The sequence below is a fragment of the Cetorhinus maximus genome, chromosome 15 (genome assembly GCF_964194155.1).
Source record: "Cetorhinus maximus chromosome 15, sCetMax3.hap1.1, whole genome shotgun sequence".
NCBI lineage: Eukaryota > Metazoa > Chordata > Chondrichthyes > Lamniformes > Cetorhinidae > Cetorhinus > Cetorhinus maximus.
Window position 1 is genome coordinate 14,559,809 of NC_135893.1, and position 13,541 is coordinate 14,573,349.

A 13,541-nucleotide genomic window follows, 5' to 3' on the forward strand; every position below is an offset into this window, starting at 1 on the left:
AAGTGGCTGGAGTTCTTCAAACAATCATCAACTGTTACCTGATCTGTGCATCCTGCAACTTGCTCTGTCACTGCCAATAATGCATCTACAATCCTAGCATCAATAAGTACATCTTAGTTATACAGTAACATTTCTTTTTTTAAAAAAGTATACAAGTGCAGATATTTATAAACCAAAGGAGCACAAAATTATTGTCTTTTGATAAAACAATATTCTGTGAAAAGTACAATACATTACTAAGCCTGGGCAGCAGGGAACAGAGCTGGTTTAAAACTTGAGTTTAAACTAGTTCAGGCCAGACCAGTCAGATTGGGCCACAGAATAAAAATTCATTCAAGTCAAAAGGCTGAGAGGAGATTTGATAGAGGTGTTTAAAATCATGAAGAGTTTTAAAAGAGCAAACAAAGAGAAAATGTTTCCGACGGCTGAAAGGTTGATAACCAGAGGGCACAGATTTGGTGAGTGGCAAAAAAGTCCAGAAGCGACATGAGGAAAAACCTTTTATTTTTAAAACACAAGGGGCAGAATTTTGCCCTTGATGAGTGGGCGGGCAGCCAATCACCACCACCATTTTGAGTGGGCGGGCCAATTAAGGCCTGACCAGTGGGCTACCCGACGGGAAGCGCTTCCTGTGTGGGGGGGGTGAGGGATTCCCCAACTGCCAGAGTGCGCTCTTTCACGCATGCACGCGAAATAGCACACTGCTCTCTGAGACTAAGTGCTGCCTCAGGGAGAGCGCTGAAAGTGTTATAAACTTAAAAATAAAAAAATTAACATGCCCCCTTATGTGACAATGTCACACGAGATGGGACATGTTAATAAATATCACAAAGTTTATTAAAGTTTTTTAAAACAGACGAAACCTCATCCCGCCGGTGGATGAGGTTTCATGTTTTTTCAGAAGCCCGCCGGGGCTCCTGGCCTGCCCGCCAGTCTTAAGCCAATTAAAGGCCCTGCCCGTCCAACCTTAATTATCCTGTCAATGGCCTCAATTGGCCATTGGCAGGCCGGCCGACGGACAGCTGATTTCGCTGTCTCCCCCCCTCCCTGAATATTTAAATGGGGCGGGAACCCCCGACGTCATCCCGTGTCATTTTCGCTTCGGTGAGCGGGCCCCGCCCCCAACGGAAAAATTCTGGCCAAGGAGTGGTTAGAATTTGGAATGCACCGCTTGATAAGGTGGTGGTAACATTTCAGTAGTCACTTTCAAAAGGGAATTGGGTAAATACTTGAAGAAAAGGAAATGCAGGGATATTAGGAAAGAGGCATGGAGTGGAGCTAACTGGATTGTTCTTCAAAACAGCCAGCACAGGCTCAATGAGCTGACTGGCATCTTTCTGTCCTGTGCTATTCTGATTCTATGGTCACTTAAGCTGGTGCTAATATTCAAACACGACATTTTAGATAGCCAATATAATCCCTAAAGGATCAGCAGGCCTATGCCACATTTCAAGAAATCTGCACAGCTCAAGTTATAGAATCTATACCGAGACTCAGGTCAATAACCAGTTGTTACAACCAACATAAAAGGGTGTATTTAGGAGAACACTAGGCTCACAAGATGTACAAAACTATTTTTAAAATTTAAATAATTTATGGGAATTACAATTTTTGACTACTTTTTGTTGCAAATTGCATGTATTCTTAAATGGAAAACTAAGCTAGCTCTGTAGGTTCCAAAATGTTTGCAATAATCAGTGTAACTTCCCACTCGATATAGGGAAAGAAGGGCCCTGTGACTGCAGTTCCCAGGAGCTGTTGCAACTCTGCACTGGCCAGTTCAGCGCTTAGGTTAGAGTCAATCCTCCCTTCATCCTATTATCTTCAGATCCAAACTTGACATCAGCTAATTTGTATTTCTTGATTTACCAAATCTTCTTTCAATATTGTTGCTTTCCCTCACAAGGGAACTGGACTCCAGACTGGTTACTCAGTGAAACGCCAGACTGCCCACCTCCTACTTCTTTGATCACAGGAGTTGGGGGAAAAAAAAATATGAAAACCAGGGCAGCAATCCTACTCCGAACTATGAAATCCATTTAACATGAGCTGTATGCACATCAGGGAGCTTCTGACAGCTCAACCTCAGTCGGTAATTCTCTCCGATACCACTTTATAAAGCTGGCCTACCACATAACTCTAATAGTAATGGACGCCAGCAGAACCTGGCTACGCCTGGTCAAAGATACCAACTGGGTCAGAGGTGCAGGTTTTCTGTCAACTTTCTCGCGGCTCAAATTCAGGGCAAGATGATGAAATCCCATAGTGAGCTAACTGGAGTGCCGGCAAGCACTTAAATCAACTTTAGACTTCTAACTGCATTAGGCAATACTACCTACTATGCAGAGCTGTGTAATTGGGCTGTTATTCCAGAGCTTCATTGCAAAAACTCTCTCCTACCATCAGCTCCAGGTTTCATGTTAAAGAAGCCATAAAAAGTTACGTGGATTCTATTGTTCCAAGTAGATTTATCATATGTAGAGCATTGAAAAAACCAAATTAACTCTGTAAATGGACTGTGCTCAGTTGAGGCTTACAGCTTTTCCTGCTGCCTTTGAGTCCTGTGTATCTGGTCTCTCAAGGTTAAATACTGGCACAGGCCCAGAATTTCTTACTTGGATAAATGGAGCCCCCAGTGTGTGGCTGTACTGATCCTGGTCTGACAACAGGAGGGATCTCTCCACTCCCTTCTCCTGCCCAATGAATAGTTAGTGTGATGCAACAGTAGGGGTGAAATTAACATTCATTGTATTCACAAAATGCATTTCATACAGAAAAGGAGAAATTCACTATACCTATTAAAAAGTTTACATTTTTTTAAATAAAAATTAACCATTCATTTCTATGCCTTTCAGTTAAAACAGGGGTTACTTTCTTATTAACTGTCCAACCCCCAATTCAACACTGTTGCCTCTGCACTAGTAAAAACAAGTCCAGCAAGTATAGTAATGTTTAGAAGCAATCCTAAACAGCCCAATAATTACAAATATAAAAGCACTTATATTTCTAAATAAATTACCCTTTTAACCTACAGTGTACATTAGACCTAATTCTGTTAAATCAATTAAGTTACAGGATTGTAAAAATGCCAGTATTGCATCTAAAATACAGCAAATAAAACATGCGCAGACTGAGTCACATTGGTTACACATATACAGTACTTGTGTTAATCCACTGCCATCAAACCAAGAAATGATATGGAAATATGCTTCCAATTCATGGGCAGAAAAAATTCTCATCACATCCCAAGGTAATCTGAATAGATGTTTAACCTGGATCTCAAAATACAATCTCTACACTCCTGATGCATTTCTGGTAGTGCTTCACCTACACAAAAGTATCGCAATTCCATCTGTACTGTTCTGAAGTTCAATACTCTTATGGGTAGGAACAGGTAGAATAATCGGCTGTTGCTGAAAAGCACGAGGAGTACGATTCGAGGAGCGGGAAGGGAGGGAGGGGGAGACAATGGGTTTCTACTGATCCATCAGCAGATACTTACAAATGTTTCCATATGTTGGAATTCCCACTTCTTCCTGTGCAACATTCATAATGCCAGGCATTGCTAATTGGGGACTGCTGGTACAGCAGCAGGTTCTTGGTGGGACATCACAGAATCAGACCTTTACGGTGGGTTAACTCACCCCCCACCCCCCCATACCAGGCTGGGTCTATTTGCTACCACTCTAACCCACTACTTAGAATAAAATTCTTCCTTTACAAATATCGGTTCACAAGAGTACCGAACAGTTTACGGAACAGTTCTCGGTTCACTTTACTTCCTCTTCTCCCTGGCAAGTTACTGCCACAGGTTGCGATTAAACGTGGTCCTCAACTTCCAGTCGTGTGTCGTTCTTTTCAGGGCACTTCAGTCTTAATAACAGTGCCGTCGAGGGGTTCATTCCGCAGATCCACTGCTGAACCATTCCTCCAAGACTGCTCCGCAGCCGCTGCAACCTGAATCGTCCACAGGAAGCTCTCCTTTGTGATAAACGGCTCTTCCTTCCCTGATGGAAGATCAAACAGTTACTCAAAAAATTTTTTTAAAAGTCTCTAAAATGAGCAAGAAGCCAAGTTATTAACCACAGTGCTCCAGTTTTAGTGTACATCAGTATTGCTCCTTTCTGCTTTCTCTCCTGAAATGAGGGGACTCTGGCTGGGGTATGGTTCCATAGGTGAAGATAGCACTCCAGTACCCCATTCATTCTTCATGGGTCATCTGTGGCTCCGTTATTGGTGTTCTGAGTCAGGAGGCTGTGGGTTCAAAAACCACTCCAGAGATTTGAACACAAAATCTAGGCTGACACTGAGGGAGTGTCACAGATGCTACCTTTCAGATGTGATGTTAAACCAAGGCTCCGTCTCCCTATCTCATAAAAGATCCTGTAGCACTATTTCAAAGATAAGCAGGGGAATTCTCCCCAGGTTTCTGGCCAATATTTATACTCAACCAACATCACTAAATCAAATGATCTGATCATTATCTCACTGCTGTCTGAAGGAGGTTGCTGCTCCCAAATTGGCTGCCATGTTCCTACATTAAAACAGCAACTACACTTCAAAAGTACTTCATTAGCTGTAAAGCACCGTGGGGCGTGCTGAGGTTGTGAAATATGTTATATAAAATGCAAGGCTTTCGTCTAACGGACATCACCTAGTGACATACTCTGGAAATTACATGGGTGTAGGCATAGGGTGAGAGCAATACTCAGTAGTGATGCTCTCCCTGCAGCCAAATACTCTATTGTTTCCCACTGCTGGAGCTTGAACAAGGTGACAAAAGGCTGCAGATTCCCAGCAGAAGGCAGTGCTTTCAAGTAGAGACAAAAATTGGGAGACCAAATAGTGAGAAACCCAGAGACTTTAAATAGCATTATGATCTTTGTAGAGACTGATAGCTTTTAAAAAGAAATCTGAACTTCCAGTTAATAGCTGAAAGGATGACACAAGGTTTCACATTTTAAGACTTTTGCAGTGACAAACGACTAAAAGCACTATTGACTAAACACTGTCTTTGTAGGCAACTTATACCAAGCCACAAAACAGAACATTTCCCATTTTCTTTTAACATAAACAAAAACACACTTCACAGATATACTTTATACTGTTCTTTAAGTAGACATTCAATTGTACAGAACCAGTCCAAGGTAATTCTTAGCTCCTGAGGGTTTACTTTTGTTCTTTTCCTTTCTCAGCCTGGGAATTTTTAATCTCAGAACTGTCTTTCACTGTGAGGTTCTCCCCCCAGAGATTCTTCTTCATGCAAGCTAGGCAAATCTTCCAACCTCATTTAACTCTTTGTGACTTCAGTCTTTTCAATCCGAGCATGAGCTGCCACCCACATTTCTGCGTGATGAACCATAGTATCTTGTTGTCTGCAGCTGCACTCCCTCTCCCAGGTCCTGGCAAACTATCTTGCCTGTGAGTTTTCAGGAATATCTTAGGCCCTTCGCCTCTCAAAGCCCATTCCATGGCAATGTGAATCACATGGGCTTTGTATCCAGGTAGAAATGCTGATTAGCTATCCTTGAGACCCCCAATTCTCTTTTACTTTGCAAGTAAATAGACAGTTAAAACACAACTTATACAACTCAGCATTCTCAACACTTTTCTGGGACTTTGGAGACTCTAAGTCTATCCACTGTCAGCACACAGGCTCCTGTCATTGTTTCCAAGTGTAAACATCTTGCACCTTCTTGCCACTAAAACAATCTTAGCCCCCTTTAATCTCTAACAATCAAAATGCTCAGGTTTGCTGTCAGGCAAACAGCAGAACAGGTCACATGACTCCCTTCGTTTTACCTTAAATGCACAGTTCCAAAATGTAACAGGAAGATTCCCCAACAATAAAATGACTGGCCAGTTAATCTGTTTGGTGGTTCTGCTGCCAGAGACACTGGGAGGACTCTTGTTCCTTTATGATGATACGCCATAGAATCTTTATGTTCGCCTGAACCTTGATTTGAAGTCTCATACAAAAGTCAGCATGTCAGGGGAATACGGTAGCATATTGGTCATGTCACTGGACTAGTAATCCAGAGGCCCAGGCTAATGGCCTGGGGACAGGGTTCAAATCCTATCATAGCAGTTGGTGGAATTTAAATTCAATCAATAAAATCTGGAATTGAAGGCTAGCCATTAGTAATGGTGGCTATGAAATCATCATGGATTGCACTAATGCCCTTTAGGGAAGGAAATCTGCTATCCTCACCTGGTCTGGCCTACACGTGACTCCACATCCATAGTAAAGTGGTTGATTCTCAACTGCGCTCTGAAATGGCCTAGCAGCAAGTCATGCCTTTCAAGGGCAATTAAGGATGAGCAACAAATGCTGGACTTGCCAGCGGCATACATCCCATGAAAAGAATTAAAACAAAATGCAGCACTCCCCTAGATTGCGTGTACAAATTTTGCAGTGGTGCTTGAACCCAAAATCATCTGACTTGAGATGAGAATGCTACACATTGAAACCAAGCTGATACTCAATCCAGCTTCTGTAAATGGCAACTTAACCTACCAAGGCCCTGAATCTTCTGGAAGGCCACCCTTGGATAACCTGTGAACTAACCATAGTAAGAAGTAATTTCTTTTGCAAGCCAAAATGGAAATATAGAATCATCACATTGTAATATTTCTGCCCCTTTGCTAACCTTTCAGAGTCTTGAGGAAGTGTTTCAACAGATCTCTATAAGCATCTTTGTATCGGTCATAATGTAAGTGGGAGCACACAGGTCTTGGTGTGCCCTGCTCAGTTATCCCCAGCACGTTCTGATTGTCCATCCTTAGCGTCCCTTCCGATCCATGAACCTTGAAGGATTCAAAAACAAAAATGTGGATGTGCATGCCATTTAAACATGCTGCACTCTGGTGGGCACATCATCTCTTCCCCCCCCACCCACCCCCCCCAAATGAGGGTAGCGCAAACACAGGGTTAGTTTTTGGAATTTGTACATAGCGGTAAATATGCCACCAACTCAAAACAGCCCCAAGCTGAGCAAGTGAAAAATTTGCACTTGTTCTTACTCTTAATGATTACCCAACAAACAACCCCCACCCCACTGTAAGTGTCCTTGTGTGAGTGAGCATAGGGCAAACAAAGAATTGACTGCTACAATACTCCTTCACAATCAAACATCCACCAGGGTGACCAGCATTTTGGAAATTGTACCCTGGATAGAACCAGCGCTTTCAGAAGTGAAATTGTGGAGACAGCTGGTAGAAAAAAAGAGGGGTTAAATAAAAGGCAAAGGGAACAGTGAGCGAGAGGCCAAGAAGGCACTATTGAGGGGATAGGCATCACAAATAATTGCTTATATATTAATGAGGTAATAACTTACTTCCAACCTCTGGTCACTGCTGCGTGTACAATGTTGGCTGACATCAAGCGTGACTATAGCACCACTGGCAAATTTCATGCTGACCGAGACTGTGTCAGCATCCTTAAGGGCTGCAATTTCTGTCAGGAGTAGATAATGGGTTGGAGTTAACCTCTGCACACTTCACAAAACTGCATTCAGCCCAAAGACAGCTACCTCCTTTCCTTTTTAAATCATTTTAACCTCCATGATTTGTTTCCTGGTAAACATTCACAGTTCTTTTTAAAGGATTAATTTTTAGTTTTTTTTAAGTATCTTTTTCTTTGTCAGGTGTAGATATTGTGGCACCACTCAACCAGATGCTCCACTCCAGGTACTTGAGCACAACATCTAGGTTGACGCTCCTAGTGTAGTATTGAGGGAGTGCTGCACTGTCAGCAGTGCTGTCTTTCAGGTGAAATGTTAAACTGAAGCTCTATCTGCCCTCTCAGATGGAGGTAAAAGATGCCAAGGCACTAATTCAAAGTGTCTATGCCACTTTTTATCCCTAAAAAAAAATCACCAAAACAGATTACTGATCATTATCACATTGTTGTTTATGTGTTATGTACAATAACTAGATTTTCATATATCACAACAGTAGCTACATTTGAAAAGATACTTAATTGGCTGTAAAAATTTTTGGAACTTTCAGGTGATGAAAGGCGTTAAGTAAATGCAAGTTTTCACTTTTACTGGTTTTACAGTCAGAAGTAGTGCAGGAAAGGGGACTCGGTCAGTCGATAAATAACATTGTTCTCTACTTTGGGAATTAAATTACTTGTAATGGTTCTATTACCTAATGATGTTTGAATATCCCTCGCAAATGACACTTCCACAAAGGCTTTGAGGCCAACATTTTCCAGTTTCATGTATGTGATGGAAACAGTCTGTTTCCTGTATTTTTTTTAATTAAACTCATTCCAGGGATGTTGTTAACCAACAAGGCTGTATTTATTGCCCATCCCAAGTTGTCCTGAGGGTATTGAGTCAAGCACATAACATGGGACTGTGTCATCTGTGGGGCAGAATGCAGGTGGGGGCAGCAGACTCTCTTGCCCCAGTGAAATTAGTGAACCAGTGGGATTTTTATGATGAACTCTGATTTGGTCCCCAGCTCACAAAGTGCCAGGTTTATTGAACTGGTCATGGAAGGAATTAAACACACAATTCTGTGGGTTGATATTTCGGTGCTATAGCCACTAGGCTATTGTGACCCAACTCCTTTTCACATGGGAGTTGACCATGGACAAAAATGGTATGAAACATAAATACCCATTCCCAAACTGAGGGGACATGAAAGGGAGCTGGGTAGAGAGTCGCAAGTCAAAAAAATTATCCTTCAAATTTCCATCCCCATCCCCTCTCCAGATCTATATTCAAGCTTCAATCATAAGGCTGCTTGCTAGGTTCAAGCTCCTGAGTCAGACGGAGGTACAGATTTGACAAAACTGATTTAAATCTACTATCTAAAGATTCTTCCCCTCACCACTTGCAGGCAAGCTCTTTGCTACAAGCACTGTCTTATTAAATGTTCAACTAGTTTCTACCTTGGCAGAAGGCATGACCCAATGAAAATATGGTATCCGGAGCGTTTTCTCCAAGTAGCCAGCAGACAGTATCTAAGTCGTGTACTACACCATCGTAGAATATCCCACCTGTTTAAAAGAGAATGATTCAGATGGATTTGTCTGTACAGAACAGTAGGTCAAGGCGCCACAATTATATTACAATGCACAGAAGATTTCAGTTTGGAGCAGGTTTCAGTGGCAGAAAGGGCTGAAACATCACAAGACACAGGGAATTCTGATCAGGTTATCAGTCTTTTCTCAACCTCAAGGTACACAGGAACATACAAAAATGACAGCCAGGAAAAGATCAGCTGGTCCATCAAGCTTACCCTCACATTCATGACAGCCAGGGCATCAACTAAACACTTCAGAGCACTGCCCCCCAAAGCAGCGTTGTAATCTCCTGGGAGAGGCAAGAAACACCCAGGATCAATAAAAAGGGGTTGGGGATAACTCAAACTCTTTTTTGGTCCCTTCAGGTGATTGAAACCAGTACAGGAGATGACATATGGACCAAATGTTCATTATCTGATTATCCATTTAGCTTCTAAACTATGTCATCTCTGCCAGCATCAAGAACTGCACCAGCTCCCTCTTTGAAGGCATAAAAAAGTGTTAGTGTGCCCAAGTTATTCTACATAACATATAGATGCTAATCCTCACTCCCCATTGCTCTACCATTCATGTTTTGCAGGTAAGCATTATGGTTGACAGTTTGAACTACCTTAGTGGTAATTTACCATGTGATGTGAATGCAAGCGGCTCTGGGGTTCATTTCACTGAGGAATATGGAAGCTTGTATGCAATAATTTAACACTTGTAGAGATGAGCAGCTACTTACAAGTACATGCTCAATGATGCACTGTACTATAGCACCATTGTGCACAACAGTTAGTGTGCTGAGACACCAATGAGGGAGGGACTGGGGAGACAGTACTGCACCTTATCTATTACCACTAGACAGTAAGAACATGCAGCTCACTGCCAATTATCACTGCGACCCAGATACACCAAAGACTAATGAAGAACAGTGTGATCATGGTCTCATAAAAAGTGAAAAAGGAGTTGACAAAACCAGTCCGTCACAGGAAGACTCCTATAATGAGGGAGGAAATAATTACTGGCAATACACATCAAGTCCAACATCTGGTGAAAACCAATAAATACAGGTTAACGATTTGGATAGACACTCTTAGTCACAATCCAGGTTTCCATCAGAATCATTACCCCTTTTTAAACGTTGAGACCTATTGTACATTTCCAGTATTTTCTGTTTTGTTTCATATTTTCAGCATTTTTCTTTTTACACACAAACTCGTTTCTTCAAATCAACTTTCCACTGAATCACATATACATAGAACTGCTCCATATGCATGCACTTTGCTTTCCAAGCCCATACCTGTTTTTTTGATATAGCTGAGTGACAGAGAAGGGTAGGTCCTACTGACACTGACTATTCGTTGAATCCTCCCCAGAGCCTTATTGTGAACTTTTTTGTACAAGAACTGCACGGCTGGATCAAAACGTCTGCATGGAGATAGAAAATAGACATTAATGTCAAAGATCAGAGTTTCTGCTTTTTTTGATATGAACTTCAATAACACATTGGTACCAAAGGAAGTTTATTCTGGCAGAATTGCGAATTATTATTCAAACTTGGTTTTTGAAACTAAGGAATTCATTCAGACTCCCAAGATCAGGTGCCAGTATTTCAAAACTGGATTCAAGAGGTCACAATGGAGAAAATCATGGGAACATCACGAAGGTCACATGTCTTGAGCACATTTAAAAAAATAACATGTAATACCAGGCTCCCTGCTGTTTGTTTTTTTATTTGTTTTCTCCCATCTTCCCTTGAAGCCTTTTCCTGAGGTACAGTTGCATGACAACCAGCCACTTCCAGCACCTCACCCAAGTAACCGTTCTGCAGTGTAAGCCAAGTAAATGCCAGGAAACTATCTGATCCCGGGAGGTGTTATAGCTGAAACTGTCCACCTGGTGTATGCACAGGCATGTATACTTTCTAGCTGTGGCCAGGGCCAGTATCCCTGGCTGATTTTTCTTTACCCTTCCATTTTGACCAGCTGAGGTGAGGGAGCAACACAGAGACTGAGATCAAACTGAGGGTCTTTATGTTCTGGGCAACACATTTACCTAAAAAGAGTTGCCACCAACTCTTTGATTGAGGAAATAAGTTACCAACGCAATTACCTACGGATATGGGATTCTAGCATTAATCCCAGCTGGCAGACATTACTCACTTATAGAGTCCGCAGACCAGAGGCTGCCCACATCTTGCAGCTTCATCGAAGCATGATTCAGCCATTTGTTTGTCTAAACTCAGTAACTTTTCACAGAATACCCCTTTACCTGAAACACAAAGAAAATACTTCATTCACCTCAGAGTACTGTTATACGAGACATAACAATCTTTCATGGTGTTTTGGTAGTGTCTGGCTAAATACATCAGAGTAGAGTTCCCACTTGGTGTGTAATTGGGAAATTGGGCTGGAGGGGTTACAATTCAGGTTCTTGCTAAAAATCATTGGCATAATCACAGACATAAAATCTTCCATGAACCAGGTTACGAAGGAGAAAAAGTTCATTTATCAGACAACAAGCTTCAACTCGTATCCTTTGTAGGAGAGCGAGAAAGATGCTGTAAAGAACTTATCAGATATGGATGGGCTCAGGCTAAAACATTAAGGGAAAAAGTGTTCCAACATGCAAGAGGAAATGTAGCTTCCTGGAGGAAACCTTACAGGATGGTGCATGTGGATGCCAAGTATGGATAGAATCAGCCTTGGCAAATTCAGTCAAATAACCCTCCACCACCGACAATCCAAGCTCATGCTTGAACAGTAACCACTCAGGAGAGATACTTCAGGGCTCTGAATCCTTGTAGCACAAGTCTTTTTAACTTCAGGGGCAGGAAGTGAAAAATGAGGGGATAAGAAGCAACTATCCTTGTGGCAGGCATTAGAGAATCACCAATGCGCTGCCTACAGTAAGTCAGAGGGCACGTTGTTTTAGAAGGGCAGAAACATTATACCCATTAAAATACAAGATATCATTCCAACACTAAAGGGTAGATAAATTCTAACCAATGTTAAGTAAACATCGAGTTAATTGAAAAATGAATCACTAATCTAGCTGGGGACGAGCACCCCTAACATTGTTTGTGGCAGGATCAACAAAGAGGCTCGGGGCATTGCGGCTCTGGTATTTCCTGCATGTAGAGAGCTCTTCTATGCTTGGAAAAGAACTCTTAATCTTAATCAAGCTTTTTTTTAAAACAGGTGCAGAAATTGGCATTTGACAACATGCAAGTGTGATGGACAGGGAATATGTATTATTGAAAAGCTATAAAAATGACTGATGCATATCAGTCAATTAAGTTTGTAACCTCACCTCAGTTAAATAAACAATCATAAACCATTTAAGCTTCACATTACTGATTATACAAGCATAAAACTTTGCAATCACTCTCAAGTATCCCATCTCGATTTCCTTCTTTGTTATCAACCTATATCCACTTGCCTTTCCTTTGGTCCCTCCTCCTCTCAGTGGTGGTGCTGATCCATAATTTATGGCAGTTACATGGGTGGCAGCAACTATGCCAGCATCTCATCCAAGTGGTCACCATTTACACGGAAACCAAACATCACAAAGCTATTTGAAAACATAGGACACCATAGCAAATCCTTATCCTTATCAAATATGCAAACAAATATATTTTCCAGCAGAAACCACTGGCTTGCAATCACGAATAGCATTGCTGACTGATCACTCTCCCCTTCCTCCTCCAGGGATGCGGAGGCTGGTTATAGAGCCGTCCAGTAGCTCCCCAGGCTAAAAACAACTAACGTAGTACATGTTTGGGATCAAACATAGGATTATCTGGTTGACTCAGAACCACAGTGCACGGTGCAGACCCACTTAACTTTTATAGCAAACCGACAAGAGTTACCTCCTCAACATCATCCTTCCTTGTCCCTCCAATTCCCATCTGCATTTATCCAAAACGCACACCATACCTGCGCGTAAAGCATCCAGGACTATTTCCGAGCCTTCTTCTGCCAGCGAGCAAATAATAATTCCTGAGACACTGTACAAACAACAGCACAGGAAACAATTAGTTGTCTGTGTAGATCAACTTGAAATGCATCTAAGAACTCAATTCATTTTTAAAAATACAAGTAAAATGCTTTCATTCTAATTTGCAAAAAGAGACCACTGCAAAAAAAAAAATTCAGTTGAACCAAAGGTCACATTAATCATGAAACAAAATAATCCTAAACACAGGTTCCATTCACCTCCAGTCTATGCTCTGCCATATTACCTATCGTCCAAAACAGCCAGTGGAACAGGAACATTCTTGTACAAGATAAAAAGAGAAAAAAACTGAAAATGTGGAAAATCCAAAATAAAACAAAGAAAGAGAAGCTTCTCCAGCTCAGAATGAATCTAAAAGGTTAACCTCGAACAGGCCTCCTGTCCATTGAGAATTTACTTGTTTGATTTCCATAACATATATTCTGTTCAGCTTTTTATTGGCAATGTTCACTGCTCCACACCCGTTTTCAGCAGCAACAGTCTGTAAATGAATGGCCAA

The 13,541-nt window shown here is 41.6% G+C and overlaps 1 protein-coding gene across 3 annotated transcripts in view; it reads right to left on the minus strand.

The window, feature by feature from the left end:
- Window positions 1-2,731: 2,731 nt before the first annotated feature.
- The window catches only part of LOC144690418 (myo-inositol 2-dehydrogenase-like), a 35,913-nt gene continuing 25,103 nt past the window's right edge, over window positions 2,732-13,541 (minus strand). For 2 of the 3 annotated variants that reach the window (XM_078557911.1, XM_078557912.1), the window contains 7 exons: window positions 12,964-13,034; window positions 11,188-11,296; window positions 10,326-10,453; window positions 8,906-9,013; window positions 7,338-7,456; window positions 6,651-6,807; window positions 2,732-4,007 (listed from right to left, as the gene is read on the minus strand). In XM_078557911.1, the coding sequence (XP_078414037.1) occupies window positions 3,859-4,007; window positions 6,651-6,807; window positions 7,338-7,456; window positions 8,906-9,013; window positions 10,326-10,453; window positions 11,188-11,296; window positions 12,964-13,034 (841 nt within the window). In that variant the 3' untranslated portion in view covers window positions 2,732-3,858. The remainder of the gene's footprint in view (window positions 4,008-6,650; window positions 6,808-7,337; window positions 7,457-8,905; window positions 9,014-10,325; window positions 10,454-11,187; window positions 11,297-12,963; window positions 13,035-13,541) is intronic. The other variant, XM_078557913.1, reaches the window with a different exon arrangement.